This window comes from Poecilia formosa, unplaced genomic scaffold, assembly GCF_000485575.1.
Source record: "Poecilia formosa unplaced genomic scaffold, Poecilia_formosa-5.1.2 Scaffold165, whole genome shotgun sequence".
Classification (NCBI taxonomy): Eukaryota; Metazoa; Chordata; class Actinopteri; order Cyprinodontiformes; family Poeciliidae; genus Poecilia; species Poecilia formosa.
Genome location: NW_006800104.1, coordinates 255,513 through 280,611, shown reverse-complemented (window position 1 = coordinate 280,611; position 25,099 = coordinate 255,513). Strand labels below are relative to the sequence as shown.

Sequence of the window (25,099 nt, the reverse complement as noted above, 5' to 3'; positions counted from 1 at the left end):
TTGTGAAAACAAAATAGGACAAAGGTAAAAATTATGATGAAACATACACTCTCTTTTAAAGATTCATTTCCAAAAAATGTTCAACACTTAAAACACATATGACAAAATACAAGCTTTGAATAGTTAGCTTTTTTGTATATGGTTGTATCATATTTCACATAAAATGTACATTAAAGCATAACAGTTTTATGTCAGAACACATTTTGTTATCTGGAAGAGCTTGTATCAGATTTGAAGTGATACCAGGATGAAAATCTAGGTTAAAAACTAAGAGAGTTACACTATTATAAAGCAAACAATGTAAACATTTGTGGGGGTTAGAAACGCATATGCAAATGAGTAAGCTGATTTTGGGAATATAATTCTTAAAACGCAATTAGGTTGTTTGAAAAACAACAACAAAGAAATGTTACACATGTTTTTTGCTGTGCCAAAGTTTGGAAGTTTTACCAAAGCAAAATACCTAAATAGAATTGCAAAAATTGTAATTTGGTTTTTGGTGTGACATTTGTTTCCTTAAGTCAGATCAATCATATATGAAGCTAATGAAGGTGCCAATCTATTTAAAAGGTAGGCGCTTCCCTGTAGAATAAAAATATTCCTTACCCCTACATGCTGATACACAACTTTTTAATTCTATGCCACAGAATGACTGTAGTCCTTTACAGTCACTATAGCCAATATTATTAACCAGTGAATGAGTCTGCTTATTTTTCTATAAAGCATTTTGAATAACTCAGTGAAAAGTGTTACACAGATAATCTTCCCCGCCTCCATGATTGTGGCCACCCGCACAAAACTTTATGGAGGCGCCCCTATTGGCCACTTCTATATGAAGGATTATTATACAACTTTTCATGATTCATTTTTCTCTGAATCAAGTGTTTGTAGATTTTACCACCTTAAGAGCACCCTGGACAGTTTTCATATTTAACTTTCTTGTAATCCAGTGACCGCGCGGTAGGCGGTGTCAGACCAGAGAACCACGTCCCTGTGAGCTCACTTCCGCTTTTTGGAGTCGTATACCCTTCACTGCTTTTGTTCTCCCATTTCCAACGAGTCCGCGCTTCCGAGAAGAGGTTGGTCAGCCTGCGAAGGGAACCAATACGAGGCAAAGCGCGGAGCCGTCCGACTGTAAGCCACATGCGAAGCCCCGTCCACTCTTGGGATACTCGGCACGCCATAGCAACATAAACGGACTACTTTTTTGTCTTCTTGTTGGAGTTTTCCCACGCTTTTTCATCTTCCACCATCCATACCGACTGCTTCTGCGAACTCAACAAGATGGAGAACGACGATAAATATCTTCCCGAACTGCTGGCGGAGAAGGACAGCTTGGACTCGTCATTTACACACGCCATGAAACTTTTAAGCGCAGGTAGACAACTACTAAATTGTGTTTTTTGTGTTTTATCGTGTGCTTTGACTGGCAGCGCGAGGGAGCAGAGGGACACAGTTGTACTCTAGTAGCGCAGTGTGCTTTGGCACAAGACCTAGAATGCCCCCCAAAAACTGCAGCGCTAACGCGGAGGGCTCCTGTAGCTCTGTGGTGAAGATAAATGGCGGTTAATGACTTATGACTCAAACAGAAAATAGCCTAAACCTCGGGCAGCGTCGCACACTTCCACGTAGTCAGCTGAAGGATTTCCGTTTCCCCCTCGCGCAGCTGCGACATGTAGTCACAGATGTCGGTCACACAGTGGAGGCTCGTGCTGACTTTAAACTTGCAAACTTTAATGGCTCCCGGACAAACCGTCCTTTGTCTTCGTCGTTGTGTTTCTGTTGGTTTCACTACGTGTCTGCCAGCTTTGTTGAACAGCAGTGTACAGATATAAGTCAAGTAAGCAGGACACCGCTAACCCCAACATCTGAAAGCCGAGATTCGGCCCTCTATTAACGGTGTAAATGAGCTCGAGGTCCCGGTGTGAGCCGCCGTTCTGTACAGAGACGGCAGCCATGGCGGATCTGGGACTGCTGTTCTCATTCCTGCGTTGGGGAAACACCCTCTCTGCCCATTTTAGTTCTTCACTTTGGTCTCCATGTAACTTCATTTTGTTGTGCTATTTTAAAATATATCTATTTTTTAATGTTTGAACTTTTGTCCAAGTGAAGAGAATGAACTCTTAATACCCTAACATAACGTAGTACATTGAAATTATTATATAACACGATGAAAGTTCTACAGGGTCATAGCAGCGACACTGTTAAAAATAAAAATAATTTTAATAGAGATGGACTGGTCAAATTTTCTATCAATTGTATCACGCAAACTTTGACACTGAATGTTTTTATTTTTTTTGCAACTTCTTTGATAGAGGCAGTTTGAATCAAATAAAAAATATCTTCCATAAATCCATATCCATTCCCCATTATGTTTCTTTGTACTACTTTTGTTTTCCACCTTACTTTTTTGGGTGCCAAATTGATCTGTGCCAGATGGAATATTTGGTTCATATTTTCTCTAATTTACTTGTAGTTAAATTTAAGTAAATGTGATTGCATATAAATGTGAGCGTTGTTTTGCTAAGGGCTGTTTTCTGTCTATCAGTTGTTAGGATTTCAAGCCAAGTTTCAGTCAGCCCAAACAGGGAGCGGAACTAAATGAAAAGATTGTAAGAAAGTCTTTAGATAACATACAAACAAGCACTTATCTCTTATGATTTGTTAAAGTAGTTATTGCAAAGTGAACTAATAAGGAATTATTTCACTACACAGGCACAAGGTGGTTTGTGGGAATGAAGGGGTGAATGGTCCTGTTACAGAACCTCACTTATTTTTACTAAACATCACTTAAATATGCTTATTACTGATGGTTTTACAAGTGACCATAAAAGTGGTAGGACACAGGAAAAATGATAAGGAAGAAGTTTTGAATCTGTCAGAAATATAAGAAATAATGGGATTATCCATACTGTATTCAAGTGAATATCCCAAAGATATCAATATCAATAAATCAAAGACGTTTATTAAAGTACATTCTGTTAATTAAGGAATCGTGAGACAGAAATCTGGGTCTGATGTTTGATAAGTCTGGGAAAACGTAAAATCTTGAACCCTAAATATTTAAAGTGGTCTTTAAATATTTGACCCAATGATGGAACAATTGGCTGATTCCAACTGATAATTAGCGTCTCTTCATGAAATACAATATTTGTCAGTATTGCAGTATTTGGCAGATTTCACTTTTAGACGTCAATGGCCAGTTAACTGGTGCACTGCAACTTTTTTTTTACTTTTCAACTTTTAGCGTTTCTGTCCGATCACGTTCTTTAAAACAGCCTGGACTGCCCATTCCAGTTTTGGCAGATAGCGATTCTTTTTGTCTGAAAAGTCGTTAAATATAGGTACAAAATTGCTAAGTTGGCAACAGCGGGATGGGCATAGATGGGACATGATTTAGATGGGACACCTTTGTCCAACGACACTAGGGAGGAAAAATATCCAGCCTTCTTGTCTGTACTGGGAAAAGTGGCACCAATGGGTGCCAGGCATTGGATGGGGTTTTGAGAAACTTTTTGTTCTTGCTGTGTTGCAGGTAATTCTGTCACAACAAGCATGAAGTCAATTAAGGGAATGATGAATTAGAATGAGTTAAATCTTTCCATTTGAACAACAGTCGTTAGAGAGATGCTCCCCTGTAATATTGTTGAAAAGACTTTTGACAGTTTGCACTACCTGCCACGTTTTGTCTGAGCTAAGAATTATTCTTTAAAATGCAATTTTGGTTACAGAGACTTCATAATCCATTTTAATTAATGATTTTTTAATGTTGGATTTCTAAAATTATTTAGTTAAAGTATTATATGATCTAAGTTTTTTGATCCTTGTATAGATGGACATATTGCATTGGTTTATTTTTTAGCAAAAGTTGTTTTGGTGACGGGACTAGTTGCAGGAAAGAGGGTCAAGAAAGGAAAGTGAGCAAGTTGAGATTTTTTTTTTTTTATCAAGTCTTACTTTTTAAAGATTTACTTTATTTCCTTTAAAACTGGGATGAGGGATCCATAAACTATTTAAGCATCTTTAAGTGTTTGTTTTTAATTCTTTCACTATGCCAGCAGACCAAAAGCCATTGTCAGAGAAAAGTACAATTTCTCTACATTAAGAGTCTGTAAAAATACTCTAATGCTCTTAAAATGTTGCTTACCAACAGCTAAGATGATGAAATTGTCTATAACATCTACAATATGAATTTGTGCAAGGACTGCTTGGGTGCAATATCTTGTTGGCGGAATTTAAGTCAGTAATGCATAGAAATGCGTGTTATATGACTTGGAAGAACTTTCACCGTCTTTCATGTAAACATCCTAATGCACCATAACAACATCAAAAGACGGAGTGGACGTTCACCTAGTTGTAGAACTCCAAATTATTTGTGGAAAATTTCCCTATTAGTAGATTTTTCTCTACAACATTCAAAAGAAAAATGCTTTTGGGACCTGAAATACCCAGTCAATGCTGCTTGACACGCTATTGGCTGGTGTTTGCGAAGAAGCCAATCCAGGAACGCCATTTACTTATCCTTGTTGCTGATTGGCTGTAGCCCAAAGTGTGGCGATGAGGAAGACTATAGATGTTGGTTTCTGTCGTAGTGCTAAGACTTTTTCCACTGTGCTTATTAATGCATATTAAGTTCTATTCAGGGTTTGAACTATTAAAATAATCAGTTATTAGTTTTTAAAGGGTGTCTGAAGTATTTGTTGATTTTAGGTATTTGAAAGCGGTTTTGGTTCCTGAACCATGTGAATAGCGGGGCTTCACTGTAATGAGAAAAATGTGTCATGACAACGTTGAACAATAAAATAATGATTGCATGTTTCTTATTCGATAAGCATCACCAAATTAACCTAGGATTTTATTTCTTTATTAAAACAAGGCTGAATATAACAAAATCCCCCAGTAGTGCTATTGCTTTTGAATATATCTTTCATTTCTCACATTTCTAGATGTTAAAAGTAGATCAAAATTTGTAAAACTATCAACTATCTGGTTCAAGTTTGATATTTAAACTGATTTGTTGCTCTTTTATTTTATTTCTACATTCATAGTTCTCTCTTGATGCAAGATACAAACGATGCGGTTTGGTTGCATAAAAAAAGTTTTCCTCCCCTCTCCAGAAATCGATAGAGTGCAGAAAGGAGAGCCAAAGAAGGAGACGGAGACCTACCTGGACCTTTTCACAACAAAGAACATCAAACTCAAGGAGCGAGTGCTCATACCTGTCAAACAGTACCCAAAGGTGAGACGCTTTGCTCTCGTTTGATCTGCCTCCAAATGATCGTTTACCAGCTGACCACCGTGGCTTTGTACGTTTCAATATCACAAAGCCATGTGTTACTCAGTAGCTTCCCAGTTTGGTGCTGATCTCTGCTTTCTAAACTCCTGACTATAACAGCAAACAACAGATGGACCAAAAGGTTCATTTTGATTCCCTCCATGTTCAGATCTTGCTATTCCTTTAAAGTTGAGCCTTGCATGTGGATTAGTTTGTATCAGTTCAGTGGGTGTGTGTTTAAAGTGTAGCAGTGATTCAGAGTAAGAGGCTCATAAGTGGAGGACCTCCCCTCTACAGGTACAGAAACACCTCAGCAGTTGTGAAATTTTTACTTGTGAAGAAGCCTGTCTCATTAAGGAATTAATCGTTGCCCTAAGTTTTTTTCATGGCAGTTTTGTTCAGGCACCATAATTATAATTATGGTTTTGGTTGTAAGTGGAATTTTTATTTTTTATTTTTAGTTGTGTTTTGACTATTTTAAATGTCTTCTGGTTCCAGTGTTAAGTTCTTTACAAAATTAAAGTTTGTTCATATTTGAGAGGGAAAACTTTCATTTCATATGCCATTAATAACATATTGCATGAAAACAATCTCAATACAACAATATTATCGTTTATTGCAATATTTACTGGGGCAATTTGTCATCCAGCAAAAATTATCGTAAAAGTCCTATTTATGGAAAGTTTTTTTAAATGTAGTTTTGGGCACTAAAAGTAATTTTTTTTTAACATTGGGTAGAACTAATTTCTTATATATGCACAAATAAATTTACTGTTGGCCAGAATTGGATGAGAACTCTTCATGTTAATAGAAGTACTGATGAATGACTTAAAGGTCTCCATTTTTTTGTATTTATAACATGGTTAAATAAGTTCAGTATATATATATATATATATATATATATATATATATTTTTTTTTAAGAAAGTGAATGAATAGATGTCTCAATTTTTCAATAGAAATCCAACTGAGCAAGAGCTGATCTTTAAAGGAAGTAACAGGAAGGCTGGACATATTACAGCAAAGCTTCTCTTTTTATTTCTTTGAGCTTTTCAGAGTTAGGCTTTTGGAAATCTGAGATAAGCTCAGTATCTATAGTCTCTAGAAAACAGGCTGATTAAGTAATATATTATGAGATGCTAAAGACATTTGTAAGCTTACAAATGTTTTTTGCTTAAATGAAAAATGTATATTTTTGTACAGCTTTGGTTTCATTTCTGTTCTGACTGTGCTTCATCAAAATTCCCTGGTTTCGGTCTTTATACTCCACTTAGCAATTAATCGACTACTAATTTAGTTGAAGATTATTCAAATAATCGACTCATCATAATTAATCCGATTAATCGTTTGAGCCCTAGAAACATTGTTACTGTCCTTATTTGTTGCATTGGATGTTGGATCAACAAGAGGCCTGAATGTGTGTTATGTGGGAGTGACAGCCGTTTGATCTTCCAGACATGGTTCGATTCGGTACATAATGTACCACCGTTGAAGATGACGGAGCTCATTTGCCAGAACTGCTTCAGAAATCAAAGCAGAGACTGCTCCCTTTCAAAGCTGCTTTTAAAAAAAAATAAAATCTGTTACCTCTAAGCACGGTTGTGGATGACAGCTAATTGTAATCCACGGTCATGACTGGGTTCAGACCCGAGCAGACCAAGATTGCAGCTTTTGATCAGCAGCAGAGTCTGACTCGGTGCATGGATGATAGCAGCTGACAGCGCTCCAGCCCTCAGGGGATCATATTGACTCTGTCCGCAGTGTGTGTGTTTTAGCAGAGAGCCCCCTGACAGTGATTGCTCCCTCAATCTCTTGGTATTTAACTGGGGCCCCACTTTGATTGTCAGACTAATTTTGCTCTTCTTTGTTGCTCTGTTTAGTTCAATTTCGTGGGGAAGATCCTGGGACCCCAGGGCAACACGATCAAGCGTCTGCAGGAGGAGACTGGCGCCAAGATCTCCGTGCTGGGCAAGGGGTCCATGAGAGACAAAGCCAAGGTACGTCACACACTGTGTCGACGCGGCAACACATCTGGATTTCCCACGAGGAGGAGGCCAGATGTTGCTAACCTGCAGGAAGTCTAAACATAAGGCCGAGGAAAGGAGAACGCCACACATCTGGTTTAGGATATCCTTCCACTTCGGTGTGATTGTTGGGCTCTGTAAAAGCAGCAATATCACACCCCCTCTCCTGCCCCCGAGGTGGATGAAATGTGATAACGGCTTGCATAATTCATGTAATATTTGAGTAAGGCTGCGCCCCCTCTGGCTCGCTGACACGGCTCTGATGTCGCTCGTCTCAGGAGGAGGAACTGAGGAAAGGCGGCGAGCCCAAGTATGCCCACCTGTCCATGGAGCTGCACGTCTTCATCGAGGTGTTCGCCCCTGTGCCGGACGCTTACCTGCGCATGGCGCACGCCATGGAGGAGGTCAAGAAGTTCCTGTTTCCTGTAAGTTTCTCCCTCCCAAACTACAAGCGTTCCATTATCCGGTCCTCTGACCCTGACTTTTTATTTTTGTTCCTTGTGAGATTATTATTATTATTATTATTATTATTATTATTAATGATATTATTGTTATTATTTGTGTTTGTTTTTTTCTTGTCTTTTTCCAACTAAACCTCAAATTTGAAATGTATTTTACACCTCTGTAAAGGTCTAAGGGCTCCAGAGCGCTTTACACTACAGTAATACACACATTTCCTGTTGGTGCTGAGCTACATTGTAGCCACATCTGCCCTGTGAGGTTTCCATTCAGTGATTGTAGCACAGTCATCCATGAGGTCTGAATGAGGTCTGAGGCGTTTCTCAGGTTGTGATGACCTGGAATAAAAACTTCACTGTCATTTTGTTTAAACATCTGTTAGTATTCCTACTTGTTTTTAAAATAACATTTTGATCACTAAATCCAATCCTTTGCTTCTGTTACTTTGAACAAGTTAATTTGTGTAACACATTTCATCAACAAGGCAGTTCAAAGTGCTTTACATCATAAAAACATCATGCAGTAACAAAATGACCAATAAATGTTACATTTGGTCAAATGCTATCATCAAAATCAAGAAACTGTACATCAAATATGTTGATTAGTGTTCCTGTTAGTGCTACTCAAAGGCAGCTCTAAACAGGTGGGTTTTAGTCTTGATTTAAAGGAACTCTGTGTTTTGATTGTTTTGCAGTTTTCTGGAAGTTTGTTCCAAATCCGTGGCGCATAGAAGCTGAATGCTGCTTCTCCATGTTTGGTTCTGGTTCTGGTTCTGGGGAGGCGCAGCAGAAGCAGAACCAGAAGACCTGAGGGGTCTGGAAGGTTGATACAACAGCAGATCTTTAATGTATTGTGGTGCTAAGCCGTTCAGTGATTTATAAACTAATAGTATTTTGAAGTCTATTCTCTGAGCTACAGGGGCCCAGTGTTGGGACTTTAAGTCTGGGTTGATGTTCTTTATGTTCCTGCTCCATCTAAAGCGAAAACATTAGATTAAACACAATGTCAATGGAGCAAGAGATTCCAGTCGTATCTTGCTGGTTCTTGTTGATGCGTCCAAAAGTCCCAGAATTTGTCTTTGTAAGGAGAGGAAAAGTGTAGTAGCTCAGAAACGTATAGGAGGTGAAGAGGGGGGAAAGCCACTCTTGCCATTTGTGTGGTTTTGACATTAAAGAATTAACCTTTAGATAACCTGTATTAAATAAGCTAGCACTGGTAACCAGCCTGGGCTCATCAGTCAACAGGACTGTTGTTTTTTTAAACTGCAGCATATTTAGTAGAAAACAGGCAGAAAAAAAGATCAAGAAGTCAACATGTCTGACCAGATTGAAATGTGATGCATGTGACTGAAGTGATTACATTTTTGAGGTTTTAGAAATTAAGAATCTACTAATGCATGCAAAAATGTTGTGGTTGTAATGTAACCAGATGTGATTAACGCACATTTTCCCCACTCTTTGCCACTATCTCAGTGTCCCTAAGACTCTTAACGAGCTCCAGCATCCTGACCTCCAAGTCATGTATAAGTTATGGGCATCAAGCCAAGTTGGGCTGCAGATAGAATTGCCTTGCAGAGCTTAACTGTGTCACACTTGATAAATAATGGCCTAGCGGTTAATATGCAATTTTTGTTTTTGGACATGATTGTGTTGCAGTTCAGTATTTTGCTCAGCTCCAACACTGCTTTTACTGCGTAAGGTATTTTTAATCTGCACATCCTTACAGTCTTAAACTTGTCTAAATTTAAGGTCTTAAAAATGTTGAATTCATAAAAAAAATCCAGTTGGCCTTAAATATTTATGACTGAAATAAACCTATAGGGGATGTTTTGTGGGGACAAATTCACTAATTCAGCCCAACTTATTGTTTTGCAGATAAAATAAGGTAGCTGCTGATGCAGTCACACTAGACTTGTCAAGGCTGTGTAGAGATGGTCTTCCATTTTGTTGTTGCATGACCATTTAATCTAGAATATTCTATGTAGTTTTTTGTTTTTCTCATGGGCCTTTTCTGGCAGGCAAAAGTTTGACTCTCATGCAAACATCTTGAATGCATCCTGTCACTTGAGGCGGTTGAGGCTACCGCTAACTAGCTGCTAATACATCCTTGCTAGCTAGCAAGCTTTTTTGGCTCCATCATGTGCACAAAGCTGGGTTCTTAGTTTTTGCTATGCTTGATTGTAATGCAGCAAGAGTCCCCACAAAACTTCCCCTATAGGTTTATTTCAGTCATAAATTTCATTCAAGGTGGCATTAAAAAGGTCTTAAAAGTCTTAAATATGAGTTTCTGAAATCTGCAGGTGTCCTGTTCAATCACAAGCCAGAGAAGGTTGAAGAATGACTGGAGGTTTTTATTTCTATTTTTACAGAATACTGCCCCTCCCCTACCTGCTGCCTCTCTGCACTGCCTGTTCAATAGGCTGGAAGAACAGTGCAATTCTTCAGCTGATGGAGAATATTGTCAGTTGCTATAGATGTAGAAATTCATCCTTTTTTTTCCATAATCGGCAGTAGGAATAAATGCTGATTCTCTAGTGGAAATAAAAGCAATTGAATTATATACATTTTCTTTTTATAATATGAAACTGGTTTCATATTATAAACATTATCATATTATAAACATAATCATATTATCAACATAATCATACAGTGAGAATCCCATATTAGTACCTGCCTCAGACCAGTATGGCTGTTCAGTACATTAGTGTTAAATGATTTATTTTTTTCTAAAAGCTACAGATGGTCAGGTTTTGTTTTTTTTTACTGTATTTTTATTCAGATTCCACCTCATCTTTTCTGATCGCTGGAATCTGAAAGCTGTTTGCATGCAAACCTGATTCGTACAGGGCTTCAGCGCCTTACCAGGGCGACTTGCTGCATTATAGATGGAAAGAGCTCTAGGTGGGAGCCCAGCAAAGACAGGCTGGGGAAAATGGAGTGGGTGTTTACCTTGAGCAAACACAATCCACGGCACAGTCCAGACACGTGAAGCAATCTGCTTCAAAAGGAGGAAGTGGGGCTGCATTCGGCATGTCAGCATGGTGCCCGCATGTCTGTCCATCACTGCACGTTCAACAAAGTCCCTGCCTGGAAATGTCCAACTCAGACACGCACACAGCTGACACCAGCTTTATTGGTTTCTATCAGCCACAGTCGAGCCAGGGAGGGTCTGTGCGTCGGGCTCGGCTCTGGATCGCAACAATCCAACGAGGGCGAGTCGGGCCGACGGGGCCCCCACCGTTGTACAAGGCGGCTCTTATTGTGCAGGGTGCAACAACAGACTCATTCTGACGAGAACCAAGATGAATAAGCGAGAGAACTAGTTGCAGCGTTAGTATTGCTGTCATGTAAAGAGCTGTCCCCTGCAGCACCTGTCACAACAATTAAAGCCTGTAATCTGTCGGGCTGTCATGTGGAACAAAGCTGGAGTTTGAGAAACGCTTATAGAAAACGCGAGGCTATGTTGTTGGAGAAAATTTGTCCTTTACTTCCAGTATTTCTGCTCAGGTAATCCAAGGATTTGATGTCCTTCTAGCGTCTGTGCAGCCTCATATTTTACTGCTGTAAATCCCACAGCAGATCACTGCCGCAGTGTTCCTGTCCTCAGCGCTACATGTCTACAGAGCCGTCTTTAACAAGACTGCATTGGGGTTGATGAATGAACAAGAATTGATTGGGTCACAGAGAGAGAGAGAAAAAAAACCCAGCAGCTCGCATCACTGGATTTGCGCTGCTCAGGCACGCTGCTTCACTAATTCAGCCCAACTTATTGTTTTGCAGATAAAATAAGGTAGCTGCTGATGCAGTCACACTAGACTTGTCAAGGCTGTGTAGAGATGAGATTTACATTTTCTGCATGATGGAATGAAGGGATGGAGTGTGGATGGAAGCTTTCCAGCCCACCCAGCCCACCCCACCTCCCTTAACAGTCTGAGTCACTGGCACAGAGGCTTTTTTCCCCCCACTTGCTCTAAGCTCTTGTATAGCCTCTTTTTTTCCCCTTGTTTTGCTTTAAGTCCCCTTCCTCCCCCCCTCCTGATTTTTGCACAGTCACATTCCAACGTGCGGTACTGATGCGTCTAATGGTTTCTTTCTGTGTATTTCTGCTGTGTGTGTGTTTTTGCAGGATATGATGGATGATATCTGCCAGGGCCAGTTCATGGAGATGAGCTACCTGAACGGAGGCCAGGAGCACGGAGGCAGAGGCCGAGGGGGCATGCCTGTCAGGGGCCGTGGTGTCCCCCCTGCTGGAGCACACAGGTAGAGGGGCAGACCTGTTTACACACTCATTATAAGGTTCAGGGCATATGTACTGCAGCATTCATCTACTCTCTGTAGCTGTATACTGCAAAGTTATCATGATAAAGTTATGATTATTGGGAATGTCTTATACAGTAATATACTCCATTCACTGTGAAAAACCTAAAAGCTAAAATCCACTGAAATGATAATGTTAGCTTAAATGCTAATTTTACTGTAGTGGCTAACAGTAGCACTTTAGCTAGTAGGGATTTGCTCTCTGTATAAAGCTTTAAACAGCTATATATTGCAAAGGTAACATAAAAAATTGATTATTCTTGTAATATAATCAGTATATACTGTAATACACTCTCACCATGAAAAAACCAACATAAAAGCTGTAAATCTAATGTTAGTTTACATTTAAACTAACTGGCTAACAAATACTTGCTCCATATGCTTCAAGCAGCTCTATATTGCAAAGATGTCATGGTAAAAATGTTGATTGTTTTGATTGCAATATAAGCTGTTCATGATGCAAAAACAAATTTGCTAAAATGCAAAATTTTGGTATAGTGGCTAACAGTAGCAAGTTGGCTAATAATGACTTGCTCCATGTATGGTGTTCTAAACAGCATTCTGTTGCAAAGTTAAGATTATGATTGTGATTGTAATATACACCAATATAAAGGCTGAAATATTTTAAAAGCTAATGTGAGCTTGTATGCTAATTTTACCTGTGGCTAACAGTAGCAAGTTAGCTACTAGTTCCTTCCTCCACATACAATGCTTTGAAATGCTTAATAATGCAAATTTGATGTGAAGTTATGTAATTTGTGATTTTAATCTGTATCCTGCTACCCTGACATTTAAAAATCAAAACCATGTGAACAATAATGCTACTTAATATAATGTGCTTTCTTTATGAAGAAAATAAATGAAGTAGTCTGTTTATAAGGTCCTAAACTGATAGCCGGGTGACATGTTGGCTGGATTGAACCTCATGCAGAAAGCCATGTGTGTTCACTTTGACCTCGTTTCCCTCCAGGGGGAGAGGGATGCCTCCTCACGGTGTTGCGGCCAGAGGAGGTGTGACTCGAGGAGGCCCAGCCAGGGGCGGAGCAGTGAGGGGCGCCCCCGCAGGCAGAGGAGGACTTCCTACTGCCCCCGCCAGAGGGGCCGTGGCACCACGCGCCAGACCCCCGGCTGGCGGCCCGCCTCAGAGGATGGCGCCGCCTCCTGCTCACCAGCACACAGCTGGCGCCGGTGCAGAGAACTACGACGAATACGTAAGTTGTTTCTAATCCTTCAACTCCTAATTTTTTCCAACAGCTAGCTTTAAGTCGACGGCGCGCTAGTGAGCAGTTCTAGATGTCAGCATAAGGGATCGTGTCAGCTTTACTGTCAGGATGTTTTCCAGGGGACAGCTTGACACTCAGGATCGGTGAACAAGCCCCCCTCAAATCTCTCTCTGTTTCTTCTGGTCTCCAGGGTTACGACGAGAGCTACACAGACACAGCCTACGAGTCTTACGACAGCTATTACAGCCAGCCGCAGGCGTAAGTGAATCAGACAACTCTTAGGTTTTCACCTGCTTCTCACATCAGCCACGTTTGCTCTGCATCACACTGGGAAACATCAGAAGTACAGTTTCAGTTCTTCATGTGGTATTTAGGAAGACCTGATTGAGCTCAGATGTTGTCTGATGGAGCACTGAGATTAGAGCTCATTTGTAAAAGACAAATATCATCTCCCTGGTTATTGCAGTCAGCAACTAGTGATGTTATGCAGAGATAAAACATTCATTTCTCAACCGTTTCATTTCTCTTTTTGCAACTACCAGAGAACCAGAATATTACGACTATGGACACGGAGAGACGACCGAGTCGTACGAGTCATACGGTAAGAGCCGACCTCTCTGAGCTGAGATCGCTTTAGTTGTTTAGTTCTAGTGAAAAATCAAAGCTGGTGCAGAGCCTTGCTATAAACCTGAATGTATTTTATATGGGATTTATGTAATAGACCATAACAGTAGTGCTAGTGTAGCAAGAAAATCCTCCGTTTTGTTTTTAAGAAATGGAAATCTGAATTGTGGTATACTGGAGTGCAGATCCTAAATCATGTTAATGTTTGATTTCTGCCATACAAAGAGTTTAATGTTGGTCTCATGTGAACACAGCAGCTTCTAACTCTAGTTTACTTTGTATCTGGATAGAACATGAGGAGATATGGCAAAGCCCCTGGGGTATGAAAACTTTATCAAAACGCTGTATATGTGGGTGGCTTGTTGTTTGGATCATGGTGAATAATATCTGGTGTCGGGTTGAAATTTTGTCTATTTTTCTCGGCTGGATTAGTGTAAAAGAAGAAACTGTCCATCAATCCATTTGTCTTTTCCTGGATTCCTTATCCTCCTTCCAGTTAATGTTTGAAGGTTTAACTTTGAAAATTTGCCCATTATATCAAAAATCTTAAATAACTTCCTTCTGAACTTTACCTAAAATTATTTTGGGACAAATTTGATCCTGTGAATCTTGACTTGGTGGTGGTGTTTTTTTTTTTCTCTTCCCCTGTTCTGGCCTTTCTCAACTTGGCTCTACTCCACCCAGTCCAGGTGGTTTTTCATTACTGTTGACCACCAAGCAGCTTTGGTCAGCGAGGTTGTTGTGGGCAACCACCAGAATCTGAAAAGTAGTGCAATGACAAACGCAACACAACGGTTGACATGGAGAATCTGTACATGGTTCATCCACACCCCCTCCCCATTTCAAACTAAAACATGACAAAAACAAATTAGGTAGTTCTTTTTTCTTTTCTTTTTTTTTTTAAGCTAAATTAGGAATGCGTATTACAAAAAAAAAGACTCCCCTTTATGTATATTTAAATTAAATTATGGCACAAACTCTGGGCGTGTTACGTTTTCACTTAGCACTTTATAAACTGCCCAAGTCTCACCATGGATATGTGTGTCTTATTTAGAGACTTTAGTCATTGAGTCTTTGAGATCTGATGATCTTACCATGAACAAACTTCTTCTGGTACTTTCAGCACAGCTGGATTTACATAGCTGAACTATGGATGGACATTTTTTCATTTAGGTTTTAAAAACGGAAAACAAACTAAACAAAACTCTTATTTCCTTTTTGCGATTTTATTTTGAAATGGAAAAACCCAATAACGAACCACGCACTGGTTGTGAATGTTGGGTGTTCTGCTTGGTCTGCTAAAAGACTCCAGATCTGCTCAGTAGTTGTTAGTTTTTGGAAGTTGTTTGGGAATCACTCACTGGTTGCATCACCCACAGTGACTCCACCCACTACAACCACTGACCAATAGTCTTCTGATGTTACATTTTATGGCCAACTCTGCACTCTTGGATTCCCAAAAAGTAACTGTTACCATGTAGCCGTTGCTAGTAGAAACCCCCTAAAGCCATGTAGAGTGGAGCCGTGCCAGTGTTAAAGGGCCATTTGTGCATTTGAACTATTTGATGTTGACTTTATTTTCTGTCTACTTCCTGTCCAGCCCAGGACGACTGGAACGGCACCCAGCGGACGGCTCCAGGGAAAGCGCCTCCCCCCTCTAGAGGCGGCAGCACGGCTTACCGGGAGCACCCCTACCGACAGTACTGAAGTGAAACGGACCCTCTCCACCCTTAGTGTTGCCCCGATAAATCGCCCGTTACCACGGCAGCTCTCGCTTTATCAAGCCTGACAAAAGTAATTGTCCGTTTTGTCTTTGGGTTGGTCTTTTTATTTTTATTTTTGTTTTTTTGTTTTTGGTTTCCCCCTTTCACTGGACTTCTACCCGACAGAGCCAATTGGGAACTGGAAATTGGAACTGTTTTTTCCAGATTTGACCACAAACCCATCCCCTACTCTCACCCTCTTTTTGTCATACTTCCTGTCCAGCCAACCAAAGTGGCTTTTCGATTGGTCAGAGAGGATTCGTGGGCACCTTGTCAAGCTTCCATTTTGGTTATTTTCTTTTTTTTTTTTTTTCCTGCTGTATTTTTTTCCTCCCCCCTCTTTGGCTTTTTTGCATTGTTTCTGTTTCTCAATGTTTGGGAATAGTTAGTTCTCGTAGAATTAGTGGCTCAAGAACTAATTGTCTAAAGAATCAGTTTTAATTGTTTTAAATATAAAGCACCTGTTAAGGGTCAGTTGCAGATTCCCACTTAGGCTACATTTCAAAATTCTGTTAATATAGCCTATTATTAAATGACCTTTTAACCCTTTCTTTCTTTTAAATCCTGTAATATCTAAACCAAAACAACAACAAAAATCCTAAATTAAGTTTAAGGCTAAAGCAAAGTTAATGGAATCGGTGCAATTCATTCTCTATAATTGTTTGTTTTTAAATAGTTCTAAAACAATTGTCCAATTAGCCTTAGGCAGCAATATTTGTTATTGTGCGTAGAGTTTTGAAATATAGCCCTAATAGACACTGTTGAGATGGACTGTCCTCATATCCTCATTTTTTTTTAAATCTAAAAAAGAAAAATAAAATAATTGTTTTTAATGAGAATCTGGCTGGTAAATGGTAATTTAAACGCAGTTCAGGTCTTCATTGTGATTTGATTCTATACAAACTGCATGCACAAAGTCCAAAAAAAGAAGAAGAAGAAGAAAAAAAAGAAGGATTGGGACAAAAATCTCCACATGGGTCTTCTCTTCCTGTAGAGAAGGGATCCTGCAGCTCAATCCGAACTCTTGTACATATTTTAAAAATATCCTAATTGTACTTACTCTGCCACTAGTATCTGTACCCTCTCCATTAAAAATGCATTATGCTCCATGTGTAAGCTTGGCTAAATAGGTTACTAAATCTGTCCAAAAGATGTTTTTTGCAGCAGTTTGTCAATAAAGCTTAGTTTTTTGTTTTTTATGAAACCTTAACTGGCTTTATTTGTCTCCTGTCCTGTTAAAAAAAACAACAACATGGTTTTAAACAAGCAGTCAGATGTAGCTGGTTTTCCCCTTTTGTTTCCTTCTTCAAAAGCGCTTTTTAAATCTAAATGAATGTATTGACGTCTGGAGGCTTTAACCGTACTAAATGATGTCTTGACTGATTATCAAAAGAGCACAACTTATTCTCTCTCTCTCTTTCTATACTTTTTAAAAAGGAGCCAGAGGTAAGACCTCTAAAATAACCTGGATAGCTTCCTAATGTGTATAGAGTTCTAAAGCATTGAATGCCTGGGTATGTATAAGACTTTTTCAATCCTTATACCTGTGGTCGTAATCGTCAATGAGAATTTGCTTTCAGAGCCGCTTGAAAATTAACTGAATTCAAACCACCATTCAGGTCTAGGCCTCGTTGTCATGAACGATGCTGGCGCGATGGCTACTTTAGTAGAGAGTAATGGCAGTGCAATGGAGAGGATGCTTATAACCTAGACAACTCCACTGTAAAGGTAACCTAACCCTAAATGTTTAATTATTAATTTCTTAGTGTGTTTTATCCTTTGACATAAACCTTTTGACATAAAAAAATATTCTTACAATCATGAGTACAAAAAAAAATCAGTTCAAAAGTAAAGAGGAGAAAAAAAGTAACTTCCAACATCATACACTTTTTTTAATGGACAAAAATAATTTGTTTTTTTTTGTTTGTTTCTATCAAAATATGTCAGGGTAGTGTTAAAAATGAACAGAGCCAAATCTTCTGCTGTTTACTTTTTCTTTGCTGTGTAAAGGTTGTTTACTGTAGGATTTTTTGACAATGTTTCACCTGTAGAGTTAACTTTAACAAAAAAAAGTGAGTTGCATGATTTTATTTCTTTCTGTAGACATTGCATGATATGTTTCAAGTTTTTATTTCTCTCCCAGCGTTTTTAGATGAGGTACTGATTAGCGCTTTGTCCTTCCTTCAGGGACGGCTACTGGTCACCGAGCGTCCAGAGAGACGGTCTGCTGGAGACCAACGAGCCTTCAGGTTAGTCTGCTGCTGCATGGTGTCTGTTATATTGCAAATACAAAAGTATTTGTATATGCATGGTTTTTTAAATGTATAAATAGCGTAAAGATGGAAGTTTTTATTGAAATGAGCAAAATAGTCAGATGTTTGTAAGTATAGGGACATGTAAATCATAAAGGAACAAATGTTTATTGCATTATTATGACACAGGCCTACAATTTTACATTTTTAGGGTGTAGATTTTCTTTTTTTGTAGTTTTTGCTCTGCATTCATTCATTCAACCTTTTATGTAACCAGGATTAAACTCCTTGAGGTCAAATATCTGTTGTACAAGAGTGTCCTCAGAATGATGCAGTTAAATACTGAGCTATAAAAAAGCTCACAACAATATTATTAGCATCATTCAGAAAAAAAGAATAGGTCATAGGTCACGTTCTCCTGCTGTTAAGTACCAAAGGGTACTTGTGAGCAAATGTAGCTGAAAAGCTGTGCCTATTTGTACTACAAATCTAAAGTAAGTGTCGATAAACTAGAAACCTTTCTTTTCCATTTTAATAAAATTAACACCATATCATTCAGAGTAGGTGAAATGTCCCATGGGCCACTGCTCAGACAAGCCTGTTTGATGTTTTAGCACATGCTAGCATGTTTAGCCTCATCATTCCTGCTTTTCCCACTCAAGAAATTGACTGCCATGCAAATATATTCACAGTCCTTCAGATTTATTTATACCACTTCAGGGTTTCCCCAGTGCATTATAAGCCTGGCGGCCCGCCATGCTTTACTAGCCCCGCCGGCTTGTTTACGTTTCTAGGGGTGAAATTTTATTTATTTATTTTTTTTAAAAGCCGGGCTGCAAGCGTCTCTTTTGCTCTGAGCATTTCACTAGCAGAGCAGATTTATTCCTAAATGATAGTTTTATAATAGATAGGTTTATAGTTTATGCATTTAAACCCAACAGCCCGGACCATTCACTCTGCTGGTGCCTCTGCGTTTTGCCTCGCGCTCTGCCGCTGCTTTACCTCAGTGGGACCGCGCGCTCCTCCTTTAGCTCAAACTGGACACAGGCTGACCTGTATCAACTTACTGTGAGGTATTGGAGAACTCTAGGTAAGAGTTTAAAACCCGGCGCGTTAGCTCTGGTTGCGCAGCTCAATGTGAACCGCAGGAATAACTTGTAGCGAATTCAGAAGTCGCGTTGTGGAGCGGTGAGAATGATTCGTCTTTGTGAACGAACAATTCTATACATCTCAACACGCTGCCCAGCGTGGCTCTGTGTCTGTCTTCCCTGTAAAGTTTATGTCTGTGGTCCCGGTTGGCCGGAGCGTTTGTGGGAAACGAGCAGCGCTAACCTGATCATGCAGGTTCAGCCTGGTGAGGAACTTTCGCGATCTCCTCGGAGTCACGAATCACGCTGATTTTATATTATTTTATTATTATTTTTAGTATTAGCATCAAACCATATCAAATGCGTTGTCTACTTAGAGTTAATACGCGCGGCCACACGGAGATCTGAGAAACTCGTCCCATAAACTCGACCAACCAGAATATTTTCTGTGACGCTTATTAAAAACTCAACAGACACGAAATGGAAGAGCTACTAAAGCCACATTAGCAGGATTGAATTAAATCTCCCGTTTGTTGCGCATTTCTGCGTAGTGCAGCAGATTTAACTGATCATTCAGGGCCGGTCCAAGGCTGTATGAGGCCTGGAGCAGACTTTGATTAAGGGGTCCCTTTTGTTGCTAAAAATATCAGCACCTCTAACAGCTTCTGTGTTAGATTTAGTGAAATATGGGAGAAGGGAGTAGTTTAATTGGCCAGCCTAAAAAGCAATAAGTTATAATCACAGTTTACTAATTTGTATTTGTAAATTCAAAGACTAAACTCGCAGCATCAGATTGTTGCTATGGTAACAAAACAATCTAACTATGAATATTGCTCTTTGAAGTTTTATAAAGTAAACTTGCCAGCTCCTTAAAATATTGTATTTAAATTTTAAACAATTTAAAATCATTTATGTATGCCTAAACAATTTAATGAAATTTAACAGCATTGATCATCTCAATAAACAAGTGTTACATTTATGTATCTGTGGTCTGTTTTAAAATATTAGCGTTTATGGGGCCACTGAAGCCCTGGGGGCCTGATGGAGCTGCTGACTTAATTTGGATTAAACAGAAGTGCATATTTGTTTTTAGACTAGTTGTGGGTTTAAATAGCATTTCACTGGAGATCTTTTCCTTAACATATAATTACACAGTAATACTTTAATATTTCCTGTCACCTTAACATCTTAATACAAAAACATGGTGGACCACCGGTGGACCGACTTGGCACCCCGACCACCGGGCTTAGCAAGTTTTCTGGGGGATACCCTGCACTGTCACACAACCACAAACTTCATTCTATTTATTTATTTATTTTGTGGATTTTACATGACGGTGAAAAATAAATTGTGTTGTTGTGAAATAATGCATGTGTTCATCAGTCAATCATTTGTCACATTATACCCCACTTTTTCATGGCAGAAAATGGTAAGATTAACATTTCAGTCAGTTTTTAATAGTATCTAAAGTTAATGGCAACAATTAGTCAAACATCTTCACACAGCGAGACAATTTTTACAATAAATGATAAACGATGCAGCAAAGGCTTCACACCTAGTTGACATGACAAAATCAGTCATATCTACTATTCGGTCCTTGGAGGAATTAGCTTTCTATTATGTCTCTCACTCAACTAAAATGGCAAATTCATTTTGAAATAGCCTTGTGGATCCAAACCCCCCATTTCCGTCGGCCATCTAAAACTCTAAAGCATAATATTTGCAATTTAAGAGTTTAAATAATTCAGAACCACCAGTGCAGTCCTTTAACGTCTCAATTTCCCCTAAAGACTCGTGTAAAAGAGTGTGCTCCCGACGCCCGCGGGCTTTTCAGCCACTGTAACGTTACTCCACATCTCCCACGTTCACAGCGTTTCAAAGCTCGACTGATTCCGATGATTGCTCAGCTTTCTGGAAGTGGCCTTGCTTCTGACAGTGGCTGTGAATTGGTGTGTGGCCGGGGCACTCTCCTCCCCTCAGCCAGCCTGAGCGAGGCAGGGGCAGCACGATGCCGGCGTCACCACGGCATGAGGGGAAGTGACTAATGAGGGGAGTGGGAGCTGTAGGCTTGCCAACACAAGGAAAACGGAGGAACTGGGGGACTAGGAGTCCAGAAAGGGATTGGGATTTCTCCTGATGTCCAGACTAGACCTTGAACGCAGCGTAAAGATGAAAGAACAGAAGCAATGCCTTTGTTGTTGTTTTTTTTTTGTTTTGTTTTTTGTTTTCTATATGGTATCGTTTTTATAGTATTTTTTGCTTTTGGTTGCATTTGGGCTTGTAACTCAGGAATGTTATGATTTCTGTCAAAAATGTCTGATATGAGAAATATGGCAGAAAAAAAAAAAAAAAGCAATTAATACCCTTCACCGGCCCAGCACACTACCAGTTATATTCCACTATAGCCGATGGCTCTGTCAAAACATAAAATTGTGTGTGGTGAGGAAACTTGAAATTTTTTGATCTATTCTGCATTCAGGCTTTATGAATTCCATTTCTTTCAACAACTATCTCAGCAGAATATTGTATTTTGCATTAAATCCTAGTGGAAGTGAATGGAAGAAGCCTAAAGTCACACTTTTCTTCTTATAGTCGTTCAATGTCATACTCGTCACTGCATCATAGCAACAGGCTGTTGGCACCTTTATCTGAGGACCCAGTATGTCAAAGCACTGAATGTTTGTAGTTTTTCTAAGATGTTGAATGGTCCCCTGAAGCATTGGCTTCATGGGGACCCCTGAAGCTACACTTAGCATTCTAAGTGTAGCAACAGCTACACTTTGAAAAGAAGTTAAAATGTTGACCTACAGTCTGACAATGACTTGGCTCAGACTGAGGATAAACAAGTTGCCGTTACTGATATTAACCAGGCTGCCATTAACTTCCTTGCACATAGAAAGTACCGCTGGATCAGTTCATCTGGCTATTCTTAGTGTGAGTGTACGCTTTGTATTTGCAAACCCACATTCAGTCTTAGCAGGACGACGCTCATACTGAGCCCGGTATTGGTTCTGCTGGAGATTTCTTCCTGTTAAAGGGGAGTTTTTTTCCTTTACAGTAACTATGTTTTCATCCAATTGTCATAAGGATTTTGAGCCAACAGGTTACGCAAAATGCAGTTTTTCCCAGAGTAGACACTAGTTATGACTAATAACTGAAGTAGACGTTGCAAGATAGCAGAAAAATGGAGTCCTGTCTTCCTGTCTGAGAGATGTAGCTCCAAATATTGGTTTTGACAAAAAAGCAACTGTTTTGAAAAACAATGAGACCTCAAGGTTAATGTTATAAGAAAACTATTTGTTGTTAATAAATCATATCAGGTGGTTTAGCCGTCATGCATGCTGTATGTACAATAGCCTTGATTTACTAGACGACGTCTGGCGTTTTGCACACCGTCTCTCCGCCATTCCAAGAATCACGAACACTTTTACTCTTAATTGAAAGAGTAATGGAGTTTATTCAAAGTTCCCAAGACCTGCTTATAATCACAACTTGCTTAAGAAAAATGTTGCTTAGCTACTGTAGAAAAGCTGTGCACGTTGGCAGGAAAAACGCCTCTAATTAATGCAGCTTATAAAAACGTTTTTTTTCCTTCTTCTTCTTCTTCTTCTTGGCATCTCGTACCTCCCATCTCTAAATCGCCTGTTCTTATTTCATTTTTTTTTCCTTTTCAGCAGAGAAAGTGGAGCAGGTCGCCGTGAAGAAGGTGGTCAGATGAAACTCAGGGGCATCCCAACGGGGAGGAAAGAGCGCAAAGATGGCCGCCGAGTCGGGGCCAAAGGCAGAAGCTGTCCCTCAGAAACACCAAGAACCTTCTGTGAACTTTTGAGTCGTACTGGTGAATTAGTGTAATTATTTTCTTATCTTCGAAGACTTTCGAATGCTTCTGTTCACATTTCCTCTCCTCTGGTGCCTAATGTAGCAGAAAATGAGCGCTCCTTTATATAGAACGCTGTGAAATTGTTTTTAATTTTCATTAACCCCCTGTATCCAACCTGAAACACTTCCTTTTGGCTTTGACTGAGGCACATAGTCATACTCACTTCGAATACATTTTTTTTATTAGGGAATCATCTTTTAAATTTCATGCCTCATTGTTGATGATGAAATTACACTCAGCAGTTTGAGATGGGGAGCGTGTGAATCTGGAGATGTCCGACGCCAACGCAGAAGCGCGTTTTGCATCCAGACGCCGTCCTGTTCTCATCGCTTTCACATCTAGATCGTTAGAATTCAGCGAGACGACTGAGCAGCCGAGCCAGAGGGAAAAGGAGGATGGGGGGCGAGAAACAAAGACGGTCATCACCAGCATCCTCCTCTCATCCATCCATCCGTCCATCATGTTTCTGTTGATTCGATCTGCTGTTTTCAGCCATCATCACTGATGACATTACAGCTGCCCGTAGTGCCGAGTTACACTCGGAGGTCAAAACTCTACTTTCCCGTATTAAAAACAAATTTCCCGGTGTTGATCCGTTGGTCAGAGGCAGCATTAGCTCCTTTCGGCTTATTGGAAAAAGCCTCTGCTGAACGTTGGACATCAGGACTGGGAGAGAAGGGAGAAAAAAAAACATCACTGGAGATGAAACGTCAACGGAGCCATATCCAAAACACACCATTTTTCAGTCTTTATGCGCTATTACGTCTCGAGTAATGATCCCCACGTCTCCTATAATCTAATGCCAGATAAGTGATGGTGTGGAAGCAGTCTCGTTTGGGAATCGACAAACTGTCAGGAAGCATAAGGGCGGAGAGGAAAGTAAACGTTACCGGGGTGCCGATCGATGAAAGGTAGACTTTTGAATATGAGCCGGGCCGCGGATCCGTCGCTTTTCCTCTCTGCCCACGTCCGACGGGTCGGCGGCGCCTCGCCGAGGGTGGGATGTGTTAAAATGCAGAGCGGACAGCTGGATCGCTTCCCCCTGGCCTTGACGGATTCACACCATCAGAAGAACATCACATGCTGATGCCTGTTAAAAAAAAAAAGAAGGAAAAAAGGTGACAGTGAAGCTCTCTTCCAGACGCAGCAGGACGGGGCAGTAATCTGGGAGTGGGAGGGGGACTTAATGTATGCCCGCTTCATGCCTGGTGTCCTTGATGGTCCAGGGAAACTGCAGGAAAACCTCTGAAGATTTATATGGCTGGATTCTATTAATAAATACTGTGAGTGTGTGTGCGCGCGCGCGCACCGTTTACACCAGGTATGGGGGAAATAAATGCTAGTCTCAAAGATACAAGGTGGAGGTCAGAGGCTTTATTAATTGTGAATCCTAATAAACAAAAATAAGGTTATTTTATTTTCATGTCATAATGTGCTGCCAAGAGCCAAACCTGCAATTTGTGATTGCGTTCTTTTTTTTTTTTTTTCTTACATTCCAGCTGCAAATGTCGGTGTTTTATGTAATAAACACAAAGCGTATAACTATGAAGAGGAATGAAAATTGTAAAATTTTCTGAATAAAACTCTCAAAAGTGCTTTGTGTTTGGTGATCCCCCTTTACTCTGATGTACCTAAATAAAGGTGCTTTGAAGTAACTTTCAGGAATCGAATCATTAACTCAGCTGTTTTCTTCAGTCAGAGACTTCTTCGGATTAGTTGTGATACAGACCACTACGGAAGTATTGTTCAAAGTATTTTTCAGTTTGATTTTAGAGGTTTGTTCAAGAACAAAAGAATTAATAATGACTCATGAAGGCCAAGGAGCACAGCACAAAAGTCGGTGATGAAGTCTAAAATGTCAGCACAAAGCAAAGGATGCTGGGAGAATTATACAAAGTGATACCAGGCTGCAAGAACAGCTGAGAACATGTATAAGAAATTAATTATCCCAAGTTTAATAACTGTTGACCATTGCTCAGATGTGAAGTTTTACCTGTAGGTTTGAAAGACTGACTCTTATTTCTTTTTTTTTTTAGTGTATTGTGAGAATTTTTAACTACTATGCAAAGCCAAAGGCAAATTTCCATATCTGCGGACAATAAAGATTATTATTAATGTGGTAGAATGGCTAGGTCAAAGTCCAGTTACTAATCCAAATTATGCCCAATATTCTAAAATTAATATCCTCGAATTATC

At 39.7% G+C, this 25,099-nt stretch overlaps 1 protein-coding gene across 5 annotated transcripts; it reads left to right on the top strand.

The window, feature by feature from the left end:
• Nucleotides 1-1,014: 1,014 nt before the first annotated feature.
• khdrbs1b (KH domain containing, RNA binding, signal transduction associated 1b) lies at nucleotides 1,015-24,558 on the top strand. Of its 5 annotated transcripts, none has more exons than XM_016677814.1 (12): nucleotides 1,015-1,378; nucleotides 5,118-5,239; nucleotides 7,155-7,271; nucleotides 7,577-7,723; nucleotides 11,883-12,016; nucleotides 13,044-13,284; nucleotides 13,487-13,554; nucleotides 13,839-13,897; nucleotides 14,211-14,240; nucleotides 15,521-15,714; nucleotides 17,871-17,932; nucleotides 22,701-24,558. In XM_016677814.1, exons 1-10 carry the CDS (start codon nucleotides 1,285-1,287, stop codon nucleotides 15,625-15,627), a joined length of 1,119 nt encoding a protein of 372 aa, XP_016533300.1. In that variant the 5' UTR covers nucleotides 1,015-1,284; the 3' UTR covers nucleotides 15,628-15,714; nucleotides 17,871-17,932; nucleotides 22,701-24,558. The 5 variants fall into 5 exon arrangements, with proteins under 5 accessions (XP_016533300.1, XP_007564735.1, XP_016533299.1 ...); XM_007564673.2 differs by having other exon boundaries at nucleotides 22,698-24,558; XM_016677813.1 differs by having other exon boundaries at nucleotides 15,521-17,411.
• The last annotated feature ends 541 nt before the right edge of the window (nucleotides 24,559-25,099 follow it).